The sequence below is a fragment of the Bolinopsis microptera genome, chromosome 8 (assembly GCF_026151205.1).
Source record: "Bolinopsis microptera isolate Bmic1 chromosome 8, MBARI_Bmic_1.0, whole genome shotgun sequence".
In the NCBI taxonomy this organism is placed as follows: Eukaryota; Metazoa; Ctenophora; class Tentaculata; order Lobata; family Bolinopsidae; genus Bolinopsis; species Bolinopsis microptera.
Window position 1 is genome coordinate 9,624,240 of NC_087079.1, and position 22,425 is coordinate 9,646,664.

At 36.8% G+C, this 22,425-nt stretch overlaps 2 protein-coding genes across 4 annotated transcripts in view; one reads left to right on the top strand and one right to left on the bottom strand.

The window, feature by feature from the left end:
* LOC134819580 (uncharacterized) overlaps positions 1–22,425 on the bottom strand; it is a 776,807-nt gene that overhangs the window by 662,411 nt on the left and 91,971 nt on the right. The window lies entirely within an intron of this gene.
* LOC134819588 (PX domain-containing protein kinase-like protein) overlaps positions 680–22,425 on the top strand; it is a 72,077-nt gene continuing 50,331 nt past the window's right edge. For both annotated transcript variants that reach the window (XM_063829602.1, XM_063829603.1), the window contains exons 1-3: positions 680–784; positions 2,678–2,776; positions 4,004–4,096. In XM_063829602.1, the coding sequence (XP_063685672.1) occupies positions 692–784; positions 2,678–2,776; positions 4,004–4,096 (285 nt within the window). In that variant the 5' untranslated portion in view covers positions 680–691. The remainder of the gene's footprint in view (positions 785–2,677; positions 2,777–4,003; positions 4,097–22,425) is intronic.

Below are 22,425 nucleotides of genomic sequence, written 5' to 3' on the forward strand. Positions count from 1 at the left end.
ACTGAATTTGTAACCTAAATTTGTTTTACTTAAAAGTTATAACATAAGGAAAAGTGCTCCCCCCGTTTCGTATTGAAGTCATTGGCATTATGTTTCAGTGTGGCTCTAGTGGCGTAACACTGAATGTTGGCACCCCTTGAACCTATGAGAGGATTTGCAATAAAATCTCTTACATAAGGGAAAGTGCTCCCCCGTTTCATATTGAAGTCATTGGCATTATGTTTCAGTGTGGCTCTAGTGGCGTAACACTGTATGTTGGCACCCCCTGCGCCCATGAGAGGATTTGCAATAAAATCTCTTAAATAAAGTATATCTTGAATCTAGAGCAAAGATTATTTTACTAATGCAGTCAAACCTCTATACCAAGCCTCTTTATACCGGGTACCTTGATATACCAGGCCTCTTCTTTTCCCCAAGAACATAAACTTTGTAGGTCATAAAACTTCTGTTTTGAAAGTTTTCCCCTAAACTTGTATCACCAACCCACACTTCTTAGCATGTATATTTGCTATTTTGTAAAAGTTTCGAATCAATCAAATCATAACCTAAATTAGCTTATTTTGTGCAAGAGAGGTGGCTTTATATTTGAATGTAAATTTAAAAAAGTCTTTTTAATACTGTTTTTAACGTTTATGTTTGATATATTAATGCTGATTACATTAATCATTATGGCAGGTTCAAGGTAACATATATGTTTGATGAATCGTCAGCTCTAAGCATCATCGATGATACAAAGCCCTTGACTGCTATCATCTCTGAGACTGAAAATAATGGCAGCTACATTGTAAGTATCAAATTAGAGACATTGAATGAATTTTATGTGTTACAACTTAACCTTTTGTAAGTATGTTCATTTGGTAATACTTAGATGATTGCTCACTTTTATATATGCAATCAGATGTTAACGATCTGACTACAGACTGGCGGTCAACGTTCCCCGTATAGTAGCTCAACGGAGGGGGTAATCAGGGCACGTGTTAATGAAAAATGTACGTGTCCTTCCACAATCCCCTCTGTTGGGTCACACGTTATTGGGAACTGAGATCGCTATCGTGTAACTAGAAGCAGTATGTGCAAAGTAACTTAGGTGATAGGTAATAGGCAATATGAAATTACACATCTTACTTTAACTTTATCCTGTCACCCATGGACTTATCAATTAACGGCTGGTGGTGGTGTCATCGTTTGTCGTACTCAAAACGTTTCGCGGTTGCGAATGCCGGCCCATCGAGGAAAATCTTTTTACTTTGTATTTTAACCATTATAAAGTGTGATTAGTCGGATATGGTACTGAGTTCAAACAGTCCCCGAAACGAAAAAGCAAACATTTGATTTTTGTTTCGGCGACTGAATCGTTGATGAGCCGGCAAATATTTGTTGTCGAGTAGTGTTGAATACTCATATTAACATGATTATTGATTTAATTTAGGAATTGTATATAAATATCTTTGACCAAGTTTAATTGTTAATGAGAATGCACCCCAGCGCTGGGCGCGCGCGGCGGCTTTGATGTTAGCGGCTACAAGCTTGAAGCTAGGCAGCTGCAGAAAAAATGCTGTGCGCGTTCAGCGTGGGGCTTTTCGTTTTTGATTTTACAAATGACAAAGCAACTTTAATTAAGTTAAGATTAATGGAATTATCGGATATTTATAATTCAATATGTATTGATTCTTCTGTGGAAAATGAAAAAAATTGTATTTTACTTAAATATTTAGATTTTGCAGTATCTAAAACCCTACTAAGAAGAGTTTAAGAAATATGCTAATTTTAGGCATTTTTTAGTTCAAAAGCCCATCTAAACTGAAAGTGAACATACTGATACAGCATTAATTTGATATATCAATATCATGTACTTATTTCCGTTCTTACATCCATGTTATTTATGTTATTAATGTGGTACTATAATTATATGGAATTCATATTATATATGTATAATGTAATGCTTAATGCGATATTTTTGGTATGTTGAATCTTTTTAATAACTTAAAATAGATTCCACTTTATTAGATCTTTAAAGAAACTTGATGTACAAAACAGTTTGAGGGGTCTCCAAGGCTTCAAAAGTATGATATGCTGGTGGATACTGGCTACCCAATTATTTATAATTAGATTTTGTTTTTTTCCATACTAGTAGGTTATGCTGGGATGGTATGAATAATTTTTTGGGATATGTTTCTGAGTCGTAATGTGGAAAATTACTAGAATTTATTTATTTAAATTATCAATTTTAAGTGGTAGCACTTCTTTAATTTATCATATTTACGGCTTCTATATAATATGGTCCTTCAAACAATGTATTAATAATATAGTTAATAATAGTTAATAAAAATGATATCAGTTAAAACTTCAATCGATTCCATAATGTAATTATATTTACCCCTTAATGGCACAACATAGATTGTCTCAAATTTCAAATCTATTTATAAATATGGGCCTAATCTATATTCGAGTGTAGAGTGGCTTTCCCATACCTATTTGGCTCTCACCTTACTAATCTGGAGCTGGTTATTGAGCAACTATAGAATATCTAGATCAAAACCTTCGGAGCTGGATTCATATCTAATTAGGGCTTTAAATAACATAGTCATTTATATCACTAAATCATCAACCACCCTAGCCCTTTCAGTTTGCCAACTATAAAATAAGGCTAAATGTTATTACACTAAATGTGTTTCAGTTGTACGAGATCAAAGTACACCGGGGAGCAAACTGTGATGTCACGTGGAGCGTACAACATAGGTACAGCGACTTTGCTGCTCTCAATTCCACCTTGCAGGTACCTGACACTAAATCCTGGCACCGTGCAATGCTAATGTTGAAATATTATCATATATCTATTCATGGTGGGATTTTAGACATTTTGTGTGTTTTAAGATATGCCGACTTTACACCGACAGTCATAAAACCATCATATTGACACGGAGATGTGCTTTTCAAATTAATTTCTTATTATTTTATTAAGAATATAGGAAACCTCCAAGGGTTGATCTAAATTATTTACATCGTTGTAGTAAAAAATAACAGTCAAAATTTTAGAGTGTCTTTTATCATAATGGTGTAATTATGATTGCACTGCCAAGCTTCATGAAAGTTACTTTTCTATTTTTGTAGCAGAAAATTGTTTAGCAAAATCCTGTCTATCTGAGATGTTCACTTGGTCGCGGATAACATGACGTGTAGCCTATAATGTATAAATTCAGAATTGTGTAAAATAGGAGTTAATGAACAGATTCGACGAGAGAAGTTTAACAGTTTAAGAATCAGTATATTGTTCAGTTAGTAAGTATGTTACACCCAACATTATCCTCACTAAAGTTTCTAGTATAAACTCGTATATATTAAGTATCAGATATCCCAGATACAGTGCAATACGATACTCTTTCTGTCGTGTAACTGTACTTTAAGCAGTATAAATGTTCAACTGTTTTACTGATAACACATTCCGGTAAAATGCCCTCAATTTGCTTCCCAACAAGTTTACTGGAAAAGTTTTAACATTCCTTCTAAACATTCCTACTAAGTACTAACATTGAGCATCTGGCAACCCTCGCCCCTGGGAAGTGGTGTTTATAATCTTTAGCTGTAGTTTGTGTGGCGGGACACCGCATCAGACATCCTGAGCTACTTGCCAGTGATTTATTCTAATGGGAACCTATGCATGGTTGAGCACAGCATGGCCGACCAAGACAAAGCTACTTGTCTATGTTACTGAAGAAAGTTGGGACAAACTCTAAAGAGGAACTGCGAACCCTAATACGGGACAGGGATATATGGAGGGGGTTATCTGGCGTAGATCGGACTTATTTCCGGCATAGTAGTAGTAGTGGTGTAGGTTTTCAATAATCCGTTAGAACTGGTTTGTTTAACAAGTAACACTGAAACTCACGAATGATGAATAATTAAATTCAATTAAATTAAATCATCATATGTCAAATAGCTCCGTATATATATGTTCTATTTTTCATTATAACTATTTATTTTAATATGAACGACATATTTCCAGGGTTGGGGAGTAGGTGATCTTCCTTTTCCGAAGAAGAAGATATTTGGTAACTTGGACCGAGGATTCGTAGAGGATAGGAAGAAGGCTCTGCAGGTTTGTTCACACTATATCCGTGTATTTCCGTTGTGTTTTGAAACAACCATTTCCTTTTAAAAAAAGTTCTAAGAGAAGAAATAATATCGGAATCATGTGATACGGAGCCTAATTGAACAAATTGACGTAAAACGAGACATTGATTTGATAGATATTGATAAGAACATATTACTTAAAATTAAACCTCATGAAGTGACCGATCACCCTGTTGACCAGAGGACTACTCGTTATAGACATTAGAATATGAGTAACTGTACCGGCCCCCGTCGCTACAGCCATTAATCCCTCGGGAACACAAATGCATTACATTATAACATAATATATATGATATAATGCAATCCATGAACGTGCGACTTATCTCCTTGCTGATAATGAGATAGAAATGGGAATAACAGATTCTGTAATACGATAAGAAAAGTAAACTTTGTTTGTTTGGGCCCGGACGGTGCCGGTGGTTCTAATGACCATTTACTAAAATACATAGATACAAAATACAATATAGTATAAATATTATAATCAGAAGTTTTATAAATCCTATCCGTCCAAGTTAAACTTGAAGGGCGCTACACGCACGACGAAAACTCCCTTTAATGTGAGCTGAAGTAGACTACTAGTAGTAGAGCTAGTAGCGCTTGAAATTGACAGAACTGAAAACGAAATCTGACAATTGTCGCGAAAACTGACAGTTTTGTGTGCTCAAAGTGTCGAGAAATACTGACAGTGCAAGACTGGGCACACAAGAGTGCGTTAAAACATCCTCCACACAACAAAAACTTGAATACACTAATAATAATCAATTATTAAAAACACACAAGCTCATTCTGCAGTCTTATTAGTCTTATCAGTACTCTTTATAGTACCGTTTCTGATAAAGTGTAGCTTATCAGGCTGCTCAGTTACCAGTTTTTTCATGTCCCTGACGAGTTCTCTTTGCTTGGCTCTCTGTTCTGGAGATCGATCTGGGCTGATAAAAACAGTTTTAAACTTTTCCGTTGCTCGCAGGTTTCTCGATTTAGCGAGAATCTGATTAACAATTGTTGCACTTGCCGCAGTCACTTTAACTGGTCTCACAGCCTTGCCTGGTTTGAGCTTTCCGACTCTACTAGCTTCGATTCTGGGTTTCTCTCCGATTGCTGAGAACACTTCACTGACCACGGTGCTGAGCTCCTCATTGTCCTGCTCCGATAAACCAAAAATCATCAGATTTTTGTTTCGGTCTTCCTCCTGTACCACAGTTTTCACAGCTTTCTTGATCATTTCAGAACTGACAGGCTTCTGAGATTCTGGACAATTCGCCTGTAATACCGAGCTGAAGGATTGGAATTCAGCCTTGACAGACTCTCCGACTGACGATTTAACTGACGTCTGCATCGATTCCAACTGTTCATTTATGCAGGCTAGTAGTTCTGACTGCAGCTTAATGATGGTCTCCTGTGTCTTGAACATAAGATGTTTAACTGAGTTTGAGGCCATCTTGTAGTCCGTGGATACGACACCAGTGAACTCCTCCAAATATCTTAATGCATCGTGCAACAAGTCACATGCAGTGTTCTTGTTCATCTTCTTCACGCACGAAGGGGATAGTTGCTTCATTGCTGTGATCTCCATCTCGTACATAGCCTTGCTGAGAAGTTCAACTGAGTCACCCCTTAACATGTTGATCTCCTTTTCACCATACTCGCTGGGCGGGATGGTCATGGTCGTGTAACACGGTGATACACAAACCACTGTAGCTGCACGTTACAATCAACAGAGATAAGCACTAAGATAGGAGAGTAAGAAAAGAGCAACGTATGCAATTAGTGTAATACTGAACTGAGAAAAGAGCAACGTATGCAATTAGTGTAATACTGAACTGAGAAAAGAGCAACGTATGCAATTAGTGTAATACTGAACTGATGCAATTAGTGTAATACTGCACTGATGCAATTAGTGTAATACTGAACTAAAGATAAGCAATAGATAAGTATATGATTATACGCATGTGGGGCGGGATTGACTAGCAGAGTGACACGTGACATGGATGACCGACACAGGATTTGTAGCAGGATTTTGTATCAGTTATCGGAGCATGTCAACTTTAAGTTTTGCCCTGTTTACTTTGTCGTTGTGCCCTTAGTGCGACTATCCTTTTGTTCATAATTAGGATCTTTGATTTAAACATCTTATCCGGTATCTGGATATATATCACAATTTTAACAGGTTAATTCTATTTGTGCCTCCGCATCAAAGTGAGGAAGACACCTAACATTGCACATTACATTCCACATCTACATTACATTCCACATCCAAATTGCATTCCGCATACAGTGTTATAGGTCATATTATTTGATATTTAAAAGATATTGAAGGAATTTCAAACAATTTTGTTAAATCTCCTCGGTTGCAGTGTAATCCGTGCAACCCACTTTTGCATTCGTTAGATGGTACCTACTCAGGGGAAATTTCAACTAATATTAATATATTGGGTATATTTCAGCTCACTTACTCAGGTTGTGGCAGTCCCCAGAGAAGCTAAGTGTACATTCCTACCTGGACTATTTAAATAACTTTTTAAGGGGCAACCAAGTTCCCGACTGAAGCTGTCTGCCGTATACCCTGAACCTTAAGGGGGCCGGGGGGGGGGGTCTTCATCAAAAAGACCCCCCCGGCCCCCTTAAAACTTGACTGTCTGCTCCAGGATCTCGTACATTTTGGCTTATTTGAGTGACTCCTTTTGTAAAGATATCAGCTCCACATGCTCAAGTTAATACAAGACTCAAACTCTTGAATCATGCCATCATGTCAGTTGTATTCTCAATGGCAATATGTCCAAATACGGAAACTATTGTAACTTTCAAATTAAGTGCACCATGCGTTTTGATTTTTGATCTAAAGGAACAGACCATTTTAGTTTTTTAAGAAATATTCGAATAATTATTGATTTGCTACAATTAATAATCATGTTAATATTCAAAGGGTCACTGAAAATAAATTTCTACCAATATAATTTAGGGTTCACAAATACATGCGGTATAAAGCTGATATTGTGGCAATATAATATATTGCCACAATATACAAAACGATTAAAATTGAAATAATGTGAGTTAATACACTTTATACTTATGTTTAGGAATTAGGGTCACATAAAATATAATTATTTTCCATATAATTGAAGGTCACAATTCAAAAATTCATTTTGTATAAATTTGCAATCAGTGGTTCAAATCTTCCATATTAGTGTTCTACCGTTCTGTGATGAAACAGAATGTAACCACTTGAATACAGCTCAGCACAAAGGTAACCGTCACAGCTTGGTGACTGCTCAGGAACGAGGCTACAATAGCGCCGACTGCAGCGCCCATCATGCCGCATCCAGACATCACCCCCGCCCCCAGAACTAACCGCTCCGTCCCAAAGTAGTGCTTATCAAACTCCATGAGCGTCAGTTCACATCGGGTGACACAGAAACACATGTTTGCTATCCCCATAGCAACCACTGTGATAACCAGGCTGTGGTCCAGGAAAATGAGAGTCAGGTAGCAGGATGCTATGATAACAGAGAGCAAAGGCTGCAGGATTCGGAAGCTCACGTACTTCAGAAGGAATACACTGAGAACCCTGCCAATTAGTTTGGCTACTCCGTACAAAAGGGCGAGAATAAGGAGTTGCTGATCCATGGTAAGTTTAGTTTGTTGAGTGTCGACAGCTTCGAGTAATGCGGGTATCAGCAATATACTTCCCCAACCCTGGAGTGTATTTATAAAATTTGTCACACAGCCCTTTATCAAGCGACCCCAGAATCCTTTAACTTCAATGATTTCCTTTTCTACCTCGGGCTGAGGCTCCGTTCTTTCCTCTTCTGGTGCATCTGTTAGAACACAATGCAGGAGAAATATAGTTACTATGAAGATAGGGATTGAAGTACAGACGATGAAGTATCTCCAGCCGATTCTTCCCAACAAAAGGTAAGCTAAAATAGCCACCCAGCCTCCTCCTAAAGTAAACCCAAACAATCCTGATAAAGTGCCCACATTATAAACATCCTGATTTGAAACATTCTCAACGAAGAACAGTCCCGCCATTGCCATGTTCAGTCCGATACAAAGACCAAGCAGAGCTCTAGAAGATAAAAGGGTCCAGAAGTTGGGAACTACGGAGCAAATTACTGTAGCTATGATGGATATGTAGAGGGATGCTAGTAGCGTTACTTTTCTTCCTAACTTATTCTTGAACGCTGGGAGGACGAAGTAAGAGAGAGCTAGACATAGATAGAGGATGATGCCGAGTAGACCCTCTTGGGTTTTAGACACTTTCAACTCGCTGGAAGCAGCCTGGGTGATCACTCCGGGGAGGTAGATCTCCACTGCATCTCCGAATGTTATCAGAGTCATTAGAACAATCAGGTGAATGTCTCTCCGGTTATATTTCAGGTTTTTAAAATCAACCGTTGCTAAGCCAGATTTTTTGGCACCTTTTATTAGAGGTTGCGATTCGTCGGATTCTGTTGTCGTCTCTACGGATTGCTCGGAGCCTTGAGCTATATCTGGTGCCATATCACAATGCTCTTCAAACGTGATTGATAGCTGAAGTTATTAGTTATTATTATTTATATCATAGAAAAATTATGTTCACAATCATGAATTAATACTTTCCTCTACTGATTTACGCATCTCCTTATCTAAATAAATTTTTTATTTTTTCATGCTGATTTGGAGGCCATTAAAGCATTTGACCCAGTCAAAAAAGTTTCAGTTGTATATATTTTACGGTTTTTGCGGAAATTTGCGTTAAAGTTGATGCCTTGGTGTCAGTAAAATGGCACAGATATATATATATATGTATATCGTCTCGCTTTATATATAGTAAGATTGCACTTCTGGAATCTGACAATTCAGCTTCTAATCTATACCTCATATAGTTATAAACTTTCCGTGGCCCTCCAGATGTAGTAAACTATCCTTATAGTACGGTATCAAAACTGAAGTGGCAAGTTGAGCGTGCATAACTTGTACGGAGGTCTAGACTCACTAAAACTAAACGATCGAGTAGCATGTCCCGATATCAGAAACAGAAAATGAGAGAGGTGTGTCTCAACATTTCGGTTGTATCAAGAGTGTGTCTGATACAACAGTGATGAGTGTGAACTGCTTGATTTTAACAATAATTAATTAAAAGTGAGAAGTGTGTCTCACTGAAAACGTTTTTAAGTCAAACCGAATAGAATTGAAAAAAGGTGTCTCAACAATTTGGTGAAATAAACGTAGTGCTGTAAAATGCAACTTTACAAAAGCTCTTAATTGGTGAAATAAAGAACGACCCATGTTACACTCTTTCTCATGCATGAACTAGATAATTGTTTAGACACTACATAAATTTAACACGTAGTACTGATTTTAAAACTTCCCACTGATAAGCTAAACACACACTAAGATTAAGTAACTAACCCTATTCCTAATGTTATCTAAATGTAACCCTGGATTATACAGACTGTTAAATGCAGATGTGGCTATCAGTAAATACTGTTTAAAAAGCCCAAGGAAATACTCGACCCGAATAGATATTAGATAACCTCAAGTCCTACCTTACAACTAGTCGGGATGTAAAAGAGAGTAAAAGCAGCATTGAAGATTCGTCTCTGCCTGTTCAAACAAGTGGCTAAATTCCTTAAAGAATTTCCCGACACGGCCCCTACTAATAGATACACCGCTACTAATAAAAACTCACTCTTGAAATGGTACTTACAAAAAGACCCCAGCTGAGTGATAGAAGGATGTACTTGATACTGTTGTCCTGAAGCGATCCCAGCCAAAACCTACTCAAAGTACTCAAAGTAAGCAAGTTCAAGTCCGCAGACTGAGCTTCAAAACTTAAGTCTAAGATTGTGCATTAAGCTCGAAAATGTACACTAGGCTATCCTTTGTCGGTAGTAAATCCTTCATCTAGATTAGCAGATAACGATATAAGTTTTATCTAGATAAAATCGATATACCCGATAATTTTTTGCTAACTAAAAATCAAAAACTATAGGACCGCTTCAGGGAAGCTTCATGGAATCATTTCACGAAGATAAAAGGTTGTGTATCAGGTATAACAGGTCACAGACGCGACACTTGACTAATAAACACATCATCGAGTTACCAGAAGTCGTGTCACGTGATAACCTCTTACTCCGGATCTATAGTAGTCTCACGACATGTTAGTGGCCGAGAAGTGGTCCTCATAGTCTGATTACACGACAACTAACTATTTCAGTGGCATACTAATTGAATTCGAACGACCTGTAGCTGTATATATCAAGCGAACCCTGAATTTGGAGGTGAAACTTCACCAAACTGTCTTCTAATTACATGGTATTAACCTCACTTAATTTATAAAGGGCTGAGAAAATATCGGCAAACAAAATGTAGCAAATAACTGGAAAAGACAAAATAATACAAATTAGCCAAACAATATGCTACACAGATAATTTCAACAATGGTCATTGTATTTGTCAAGTTATAAAGTTAGACACCCTTCAAATATATAAACCAATACAATAACTGTAATAAAACATAACAGACATATTAAAAACCAGGGTAGAAACTAGAAAACCTATTCGTACGACAAGATAATGCTAATAAAACCTTGCAAAACTGTGACAGACCACTGTATAACCTTCACAACCACTTCATCACGGACCGACATCAGTAGTACAGTCAAATCCGTCTTTTTGTCGGACAAAATTCGCAACAAAGCGATTTTAACGGGATATGGTCGGGACAGGTCCCAGGAATCATTCCAGAGAGTTCCCAAAATCCTCGACTTCAGGAAAATCCACAGTTACCACTTTTTTACCACCTTTTTACCACTTTGGTTTTCCGCAAATAAGTCACGTTCTGAATATCCTAGAAGATTCTAGTTTAAAGCATTGTGTTTAGAAAACAAAAAAGAACAACCTTTTCTTTAACAACTTTTTCAAAAACAAATTATTTAATTAATTAATTAAATAATTAATAAATTTTCAAATATTTCAAAAATACATTTTCATAAAAAATGTTCACAATTACATTCCACGTATATTGAACTAATTTTTATGAAAATTTTGAAAATTTTCACATACAATATTTTGGACTTGTAAAATTTTCGAAATTTGTAAAGAAAAACCACTATTTACCACTTTTTACCACATCGAATCTCCGCTAATGAAAAGACTTCTGAATGGCGTAGAAGGTTCTAGATTGAACCAATGTGTTCAAAATATGAAAGAGGACAACTTTTTATCTAACAAACTTTGGATTAGATAATTAATTAATTAGCTTATTCGATTATTAAACAAATATTTAAAAAATATAAAAATTACTTTTGATCAAAATATTTTAAAATTACATATCACGAATAATTAACAAATTTTCATTATATTAATTGGGAAATCGAAGTAGTACTTTATATAACCATATATACTAGATAATAGTCTAACTTATGAGTCCTCAGCTGGCACATTGGTGCAATTGTCCTGACATTTCAGGCAGGTTGATCCACATTGTATTCCTGCTTTTCTGCATGAACCAACTCCGTGGATCCGACTGGTGGTGTCTGATCCAGTGAAGCGTGGCACAGCAGTATCGTGTTCACGTGCCTCCTACCAATCGCACTTCGAATTTTATCAATGTCATAGATGTAGCTTTTGGTGGTGAGAAACAGTTGCTGGTCAAATGCAAAGTTACAAGCAAATCAGTTAAGTATCATCACCAATTACAGAAACATCAACTTGATTAGAGCACTCAAATCAAAACATCTGCAAAACGATGTGCGAAACGGATTGAAAATGACGAAGTTATCAAGCAATTTGTTTATCTCGTTAGCGAAATTGATTGGGTTATCAATGATTACCTAATCGCTTATCACGTGACAGGGTGCTAGGATACCATAATTGGGCTTTCTGTACGACTTCTGTGCCACGCTTTCACTGGATCAGACACCACCAGTCGGATCCACGGAGTTGGTAAGGATCGGCTATTCAGAACGATTCCGATAGTGGGAATCTAGTGCACTAAGCTACGGAGAAAGTCACGTGAAATTTGTGGGCGAGCGAATTAGTAAGAGCCTAACGTATGTGTACTATACTACCTCCCCCCGCCCCCGCACAATAACTTACCTTAATTCCCAAAAATTTGGGCGACAAAAAATTTGAGCGGGCCTCTCGACCAAATTTTTTGCAGACCAAATTAATTGCATAAATCTTTTCCGTCTGCTAAATTTTTTGCTAACCAAACTTTTGGCATTTGGCATGTGGCCCTGAAATCTATAGAAAGATGGCTTTTTCTTCATATCCAAGTGAAATAATATTTGAAATTTTAGTTTTTTAATCTGTCATTCATGGCTTGACCAAGTAAAAAGGCTTATATTTTAAATGCATAGAAATAACTGGAATAGCTAACAGCTACTAATAAAACAAACGGCTAGAGGTACGGATAGCTAGAGATTTAAACAAGATCTGCAAATGGATTATCATCCACCGTAAAGTCTGATCTACAAGCATCAGTTATACCCGACTTCTCAAAGCCTTTCCTTATGTCATCTGGTCTCCCTTTTAAATATACAAAAAGTTCGTTGATCCAACGAGCGTGTAGTTCACGGATCACTGTCAAGCGGGTATCAATTTTCACATTGTCTGATGAAACTCCTCCATTGAGCTGACACACTATGTTTTCATAATGTGAAACAACTCAGACTACCACCTACATGCTTAAAATTGAAAGCAAAATGACTGGAATAATAAGGAATAATAATGAACTAAGGCAAATATCTAACTGAAATTTTAGTAGAAAATCGTTCATTTTTCGAAGAATTTGTGCCCGAATTTTCGGTCGCCCAAATGAGTTCAAATTTTCTGCCCAAATTTTTCGGGCTCAAATAAATTGTGCTCAATATAATGGCACACAAATTTTTGGGAACTAAGGTACCCTGCATCTGTAATCCGGTTTGAGGATTTATCATTTGGTGCGATCTCTACGTTACAGAATGGACATTTGTTTAAACTGTGTTCGTGGCTAAAGATGGTCCTGCCTCAGTTACAACGGACTCCTCTTCATTGGCCGATATAATAGTTATGTTTACAGTATGCACTGAAGGGGTATCCTAGGAAGTTTCTTGAACTTTTAACAGGTACCCCTCCTCATTTAACCCTCAATTAAGTTTTCTATCATTCGGTTGAGTCGACCGTTGAGATTGCATAGATCCAATGGATCCTTAGCTACTCCCTAGACTAGGTGACACTGGGATTCGAACCCTGAACCTTCTGCGCAGAAGGCGGATGCTCTAACCGCTAGGCTAGATATGAATCTTTGGAACTGGTCTATGGTCACTGTCTGCAATAATACACACAAGACGTCGCTCTGAGCTGAATCAGTCATGCCGTTGTACTGCCGTTTAATTTCGTTCAGTGACCAGGGTTGTTGATCCAACCTGTGGTGCGATGATTCGTTTATGTATACAAGGTATGAGAGGCGTCAGGATAAAGAATAGGACTGTACGTATCCGTTTCAAATTTGCTGGGCATAGTTTAAAAGTTAGTGCACTTACTTAAAAGATAAATAGTTTAAATAGTACCTGGGGACAGCAACCCTTTCCATATTTCATTCCATACAAATTTACATTGTCGATCATTCGCCCTCTTAAAGCTACTCACCGAAACTAACTCCTCATTTGCCTGGTAAATTAAAACATTGTATTGGTTAAGAATGCCTCTAGTAGTAGTTGCGCTGTCCGCTGACATCAAAGTTAAAAGTAAAACGGTAAAAACATATTACTATTATTGTATATTAGTTGACAGCTACTTACATAGAATCTGCACGCGTACGCCGTACAGTATCAGGCACACGATGTGTTCTTCTTTTGTCAAAATATTAACTATTTCGTGTGATTTTAGTCCTCGATTTTTAGCAGATTCAACTTTTTTACGAAGAGAAGTCAACATAAAGTAAAGCTGAAGCTTACGCTTCCAAACAAACCAGTTTAACAATCTAATTAAGCACAACACTAAGTCGAGAGATATGATGTGTAAATAGTTATAAGCTATAATAGTATCGTACAAATATTTTACCGTTTATTCCATTTATCTAGATTTTTTTAATCTGTTATCTAATCTATGTGACGGTGTATGTTCTGTTATTCAAGTAAATTCATTTTACGTTTTACGTCACGGCAAATATTTTTGATAAAAATTATATTTTGAAATTTTTAAAAATTTAATTATTATTTAATTAATAAATCAATTAATTATCTAATTCAAAGGTTATCAGATAAAAAGTTGTTCTCTTTTATATTTTGAACACATTGGTTCAATCTAGAACCTTCTACGACATTCAGAAGTCGTTTTATTAGCGGAGATTCAATGTGGTAAAAAGTGATAAATAGTTGTTATTCTTTACGAATTTCGAAAATTTTACAAGTCCAAAATATTGAAATTGAAATTTTTTATAAAAATTAGTTCATTATACGTGGAATGTAATTGCGAACATTTTTTATGAAAATATATTTTTGAAATATTTGAAAATTTATTAATTATTTAATTAATTAATCAAATAATTTATTTTTGAAAAAGTTGTTTGAGAAAAAGTTGTTCTTCTTTGTTTTCTAAACACAATGCTTTAAACTAGAATCTTCTAGGATATTCAGAACGTGACTTATTTGCGGAAAACCAAAGTGGTAAAAAGGTGGTAAAAAAGTGGTAATTGTGGATTTTCCTGAAGTCGAGGATTTTGGGAACTCTCTGGAATGATTCCTGGAACCTGTCCCGACCATATCCCGTTAAAATCGCTTTGTTGCGAATTTTGTCCGACAAAGGCTTAAATTAGGACGGATTTGACTGTACTACAGATATAGCTTTGACAAAGTGCTTCCTACTTGCTATTGCCCCATTGGTGGTGTGACATGCGTTACCTCAGTTACGTGACAGCTAAGTTTGATCCTAAGTCCTAAGTTTTCATAAGTGTTTCTAGCTTCGTGGACAGTAGAAACTTTCAAACTTAAGTTAAGGCGTGGACTTAACTTAAGTTCTAAAATGTTATGTTCTAGTTTCGTGGAAGAGCTCCAGGACAACTTAATTTGTCAGCAACATACTAAAACAATACTAAGTATAACTATTAAGGCCAGAGGGGGGGTAAAATTGGTTTTTCCAGTTTTCACATATTTGATCAGAGCTGCTGCAGACGAACAAGAAGAAAAAAACCGGACCGAAATCTGACCTTGCGTTTTTAAGATATCGCGCGCCAAATATTGAGGTTTACATGTAATTACATGTAAAACTTTAACTTAAACTGTAAAAAGTTAAAAGTCCCTTAGTTGAAAATACTGGACACACCCAGAAGCTGAAACTTGGCACAGTTGTTCCTTGGGCTGTCACCCACAATTCTATTGTACAAAATTTTGATATTTGCCTCTGTTCTCGAAATATGAGGTTAACTTTACCCCAAATTCGACAATTTTTCGAGAAGTGTCGAATTTGGGGTAAAGTTAACCTCATATTTCGAGAACAGAGGCAAATATCAAAATTTTGTACAATAGAATTGTGGGTGACAGCCCAAGGAACAACTGTGCCAAGTTTCAGCTTCTGGGTGTGGCCAGTATTCTCAACTAAGGGACTTTTAACTTTTTACAGTTTAAGTTAAAGTTTTACATGTAATTACATGTAATTACATGTAAACCTCAATATTTGGCGCGCGATATCTTAAAAACGCAAGGTCAGATTTCGGTCCGGGTTTTTTCTTCTTGTTTGTCTCCAGCAGCTCTGATCAAATATGTGAAAACTGGAAAAACCAATTTTACCCCCCCCCTCTGGCCTTAACATGTAGCATGGACGGTAAATTCAGAAAACTTGTAACACTGGGAACTAGAGTTGGTATACCTGGATAGTCAGACATATTATAATATCACAAGCATGCATATAACGGAGTTTGATTGAATTGAAATTCCCTCCTGTACTTTTTATATGCATAGAAGGAGGGGTTGCAGACTTTGTGCGTCACGATCTCCATAATCCCCATGGTCATGCCATGGTTGCCATGAGAACAGAAACAGAGACTGGACTATGAGTTGATAGAACATTCGAGGCATTTTTACAGGGACCGGGACAGGAACCGGCACAGGCACAGGCACAGGCACACACCACAGGCACAGGCACAGGCACAGGCACAGGCACAGGCACAGGCACAGGCACAGGCACAGGCACAGGCACAGGCACAGGCACAGGCACAGGCACAGGCACAGGGTTACCAGCAAGGCTAAAATAAAAATGTTAAATGTTTTGGAAATTTAATGCACTGATCAGTGTCCAGTGATCCCATGTTGCTGTTAACTGTTTAAATACTCCTAACACCATTATTAATTTAGCAGCTGGTAAGAATTCCGTGGGAACAACTTTCATGATGTTTCGTAATTCGTAAATAATAAAAGTTTATCGGACATTACTGTAAAGTTTATACAATTTTCCAATATGAATGCCCAGTGATAATGCCAACCGAAAATTTATGTTATTTAACCAATGGGTATCATAAGTTTGAAAACTGACAACTTATTTCATAGTTCATACGACTGACGGCTTAAATTGTGATCGTCAGACACGGGAATCCGGTGGAGATTAGAATTAGTTCCAATTACCAGGTTGCTGTAATGTTGTTGTTAACCTTCATGATTTAACAGAGTACTATCGAGAAGGTCCCATACGAGAAAACGAGGAACAAACTAATCGGGGAGGGGAGAAAAATAGCAACCGCATGGAACATTAAACTGCACAATTACTATCGTCGTGTGTAAATTTTAGTTAACCTATGGGATTTGTTAGAACATTAACAAATGGAACGCAGGTTTGCATTGCTACCAACCCCTCTAGCCAGTTACAAGCTTTTCGCCCTGATTACATAGTGAGCTGTAAAGTAAATCAAATAAGAAATATCATTAATGCAACTACTACATAGCTTGACAATGTTATGCTAAAATCGTAAAACTCCTCTTAAGTCAATAAAATTAAAGATGTTATAGTAAAGAGAACAGAGCCTCAGAGCGTGGCTCTTTTCACTAAAGTTATTATTTTACAATTAACATTTAACATGCACGTACAGCTCAGTCTAAATTTTCAAATGCTTTTGTCCTCACCGAAAAAAAAGTTTACGATTTGCAGATATCATGCGGAAAATATTGATATTTACATGTAATTCTATTGTTAATGAAAACTTCAAATGAAATTTTGTTTAAAAACTTTTTTAACGTTAAAATGTAGGTAAAATGTTAGACCCATCCCCTCGTGCCTAACCCCTCTAAAAGTTCAAAGAAATCTAAAAATCAAGACAAAAAAGTACTTAAAACTGAGCTAAACAAAGAAAAAAAGAGTAAAGCGCAAATCTCTTTCTCACACTGGGAACTAGAGTTGATAAGCGGTTTACTTGCATAGCCAGACAAATCTTATCACAAGCATGCATTTAGTGGTTATAATGTACGGCGAAATTTGTACGTGTGCAGCAGTAAGGAAAATCTAATTATTGATTTTTATCTTTTCGTATTCGCATTTGCATCACTTACCTTAGATAAGAAACGAAAAATGAAGATATCTGAAGTATAATTTTACGTCTCGAGTTTGATTACTAAATTAATGTGGGAGTCATTTTGGCATGTCTTTACTCTTTTAACATTTTAATATTTTAACATTTTAACATTTTAACATTTTCACATGTTTAAGCGGAATTCATACCGCACGAGATTCACTCTCATGATGTTTGTAGTGTAAGCCAATCTTCGGTCGGGATTTCACTGTCGTAGTTAAAAAGGTGCAAATGTATAAACCCACTCAGTTGAAACCCGCATCAGCATTCAGCCTGAAACAAAATTATCAAGTGATCGCGATACATCTGTAAAACGAAAATTATGGTACACCACCAGTGAGGATAAAGGAACATGAACAGTCCAACTTAATTAAAATGTGATTAGATCAGAGATCTCCATGTATAACAATTGAGCTTCCTATAAAACACCGCTCATCCTACAGTTGGTAACTAGCATGATGTCAGACTGGGCCCACTTTGTAATGGCAGAGAAAGAGAGTAAGGGTGGGGAGAGAATTCAAAAATAGGGGGGTCGTGATCAAATTAGACCTCGTATATATTTCAGATAGAGCTGCTGTGTTAAACACAGAGTTGTGTCGGCACTATACCACTAGTCCCCTAGAACTCTTACCGTTTTCTAGATTAAGCGGTAATTACAAACAAAAACACGCTCATCGCTATCAGCTTTATTATGGAGGTACTTCTTTTATGTAAGAACAGAGTATATTTATTGTATCTATTCAAGTAATGACTACTCTGCTTTGATAGAAATTCATTTAAAATTTGAGCCGCGAGAATATTATTATACACTGACTGATATTTTACATGTGGTATCGGATCTAGATTGGATAGATAATTTATCACATTATTTATAGACATTCGCTCCACGGCCTCGGGTTGATGCAAGATCCGATTTTCTTGGGTATTATTAATTATGCTCACAATCTGACCAAATACGGAAATGATTGGAAGTTTCGACCCTTGTAGTTTAGTTTCTATTGTTAAAGTCAAAATGAGTTCAATATCAAAAAAAGCACAGTAAATACACTAGAACATGGAACATATTATGTTCCAAATTTGAGATGGATCAGATAAAAGCTCTAGGAGAAGACAGGTTTAAAGGTGGTAAATACATTTTTCAGGAGAGTCAAAATACTGATTATAGTGAAAATTATCGAGAAAATTATTGAGAAAAAACCTCAATATTTCAGCATCTAATAGTTTGATAGCTTTGAGGTCAACTTTAGTGACCATTATGAGACCATCTTGTATATTATCCCATACCTCAGTTTAAAGTCATTTAAATCGAAATTTGCCTGAGATAAATTAGGTTTTGCAAAAATGAAAACGTTGCTTCAGTAAGTGTTGCTTTATTTTACGATGACAATTATGAATTAAAAATCGAGGAAAGAGCTGATAATAATAAATGACAATCTAACTCTAAGGGTAAAGACAAAGTGTCGTTCGCTGGTGCATTTTGTACGTACCCCATGCTGTTGAGTGTTGGGATTGTATTAGAGATTTCTTGAGGTAAGCTGATTGAGAATAGACGACTTTAAGTCTCCATCGTAGTCCGTTTTATAGATTCGTATCTACCTGGATAATACTAATAGCTTCGAACGTTAGTTATACGTTCATACTGTGCAGTGTACATGACTTCACAATATACAGGGTGTTCACGATACATCGGAACGGTTTCAATGCGGTTAAGTCTCCATCGTACTCCGTTTTATCGATTCGTATCTAACACATTGGAAATACCATATCATGGTAATAAGGATGACCGACAACCAGAGGTGACTATAATTGAGAGCGTCCAGCTGCGATGATCATGTGAACCAACCGCGCTTGCGATTATGTGAACCCTGCTTGATCCAGTGTCTGTGTACTGTTATGCGGTCATATGATGTCATAAGATGTTTGTGGACAACTGTCCGTGGACAACTGTCGGGCTATCTGGATACTGCCATATTTTATACGTACCCCATGCGGTTCGGCTTTGTATAGAGATTCCTTAAGGCAAGCTGATCGAGAATAGATGACTACAAGTTTCCGTCGTACTCCGTTTTATCGATTAGCATATTATACCCTGAATATAATCTATACTAATAATCCCAATAAATGTGTGTGTCTGTCTGTAATTTACGAAAGGTAAAATCAAGAAAACGGTAAGAGATATGGGACTGGTTTTTTCGGTATAGTGCCGAAAAAAATCTGACGAAGCCAAATGATTAAGCTTTTTCAAATCGGTCGTTGGTAAGTGGTTTGATTGATGATTTTGTGACCCAAATGTGATACTAAAGTGTCTCACTTACTCTCCCTATCTCCCACTCTCGCTCTCTCTCCCCTCATAACAGATTTGCTATATAATTAGGTAATTTGGCATGGGACCTCAAGATTGTCTATTAAGTATGACTATTAAGGCCAGAGGGGAGGGGGGGGGGGGGGGGGGGGGGGGGGGTTAAGGGGTCAAAAACATCGACAAAAATATTATTTTCTAAATCAATATAATTTTTGATGAAATTGAGGTTAATATTTTATTACACTCCATAATTTTTTGTTATTTCGGTCAGCAAATGTTAACAATAAATTTTAGGTTCATAATTATCAGAAAAAGTAATTTCCAATCGTGATTAAATGAGGTTAACCTCTTTTTTTAGATATAGCAAGAATAGATCAAATAATAGAGCTATTATTTTCATCGTTAGTTTACGGTATACACATTTCTAAATAGATGACGTGTTGATTGACTTTCTTTTATCTTGGGAAAATGAAAAAATGAGGTTAACCATCACATTTTGGTACCGTAGGGAATATACATACGATTCTTACTTATGTAATGTACCACAATATCGCAGTGAGGTATCTATTGGTATCACAACGCCTACAACTATAATCACGTGACAAAAGTGATTTGAACTGACCATGTTTTAGTAGAAGATTTTATCCGTAGATGGCTAAAAAATGAGGTTAATCTCTCATTTTTTGAATATCTGACCAGTCAAATACATGTTAACCTCAAAAACTTAATCGTTACACTGTGGAAATGTTTTACAACATATATAATAACATATTAATAAACCAATCCCAGTGTTATATTATATATACTTAAGCGAGGTTAACAACCAATTTTTACTACTTTTAAGCAGTAAGTGTTTACAGGAAGTCTTGGTTAACCTCATTTTTTACAATACAAGGACATTAACTACTGAAAGTGGCTAAAATCATTAAGGGGATGGCTAGATCTGATCAAGCAAACGTTGTTAAGTGTATAGAAAGTCCTAACTAACGAACTGTGATACATTCCAGTAAATATTCAAAATTTTGAATTTAACACTAAATTGCCTCTATCTCAAAACACATTTTTTGACCGAATTTTTTTTCTCGAATTATGAGGTTAACCAGCTAAATTTTCCGAATTTTTGACATGGTTAACCTCATAATTCGAGAACCGAGTCAAATAAAAAAAATCGCTGCATCAGAAATGAGGATGATTGTCCAAGGAACCACTGTACCAAACCTCAAGATCAGGGAGTGGCCGGTTTTCTCAACTAAGGAATCGAAAGGTCAAAAAAGTTACAGCCGTCTAAAGATCCAGTTTAACATGTAATTACAGGTAAACCTCAAAATTTAGCGCGCGATATCTCAGTTTGATCGAGGTCCGAGGATAAGAGTCGGGATAAGTGAATAGTAAGGGATAGGGAAGAGTCAGGGATGGGAAAGAGTCCTGAGATCTAACTACTCACCTTGTGAGCTGGTCACAACTATCTCGAAGATAGAAATCTGTTTACTTTCCTTTGAAAGTCTTATAGAATCCCCTTCAACATCACAGAAAAAGGTGTAGGTCTGATCTGCCTGCTCTAGTTCGTATGATAGTTGGAGGGTTCCACAGGACTTTTGGTTTTCTTCTCCTAGGTACACTGAGTACTGACACATCTACCTTTCCTTGAATATCTTTACAAGATTTGTAGTAGCTAGGGGTCCTCACACACCAATTGTTGTTCTTGAAGTTAAGTAATGTCAGACATGGAAACCTGGTAGATCACAATTTTGTGAATGAAGTGACTTTTTCCGTAATCAACTTTGAACCAGACTTCTCCGTTGACTGCCGGGCACCTGACGCGGTCTTAAGATTCCTGTCAATCGCAAAGGTTACTATCAACTGCTGATTGTCGTTTGTCCAGACAGACGTTGACTGTGTTAACGTCTGTCATTAACGTCTTAACATAATTAGGTAATTTGGCAGTGTAGACGGTAGACCTCAAGATTCCCTATCAACTATTAGATATGTGAGGGGCACTTAGAATTAAATTGTGGTCTGTTTAGTGTTAGGAATGAACGAGTTCATACTTTCGCCTCGTTTTAACTACGAATATGTTAATACACATTACACAGTAAGAGACACAGTAAAATATACAATTAACACCATCTGATATCGAATCAAAAATCTACTGGCATAAATTTTCTATTAGTTCAAATCTTCCATATAAGTGTTCTACCGTTCTGTGATGAAACAGAATGTAACCACTTGAATACAGCTCAACACAAAGGTAACCATCACAGCTTGGTGACTGCTCAGGAACGAGGCTACTATAGCACCGACTGCAGCGCCCATCATGGCGCATCCAGACATCACCCCCGCCCCCAGAACTAACCGCTCCGTCCCAAAGTAGTGCTTATCAAACTCCATGAGCGTCAGTTCACATCGGGTGACACAGAAACACATGTTTGCTATCCCCATAGCAACCACTGTGATAACCAGGCTGTCGTTCA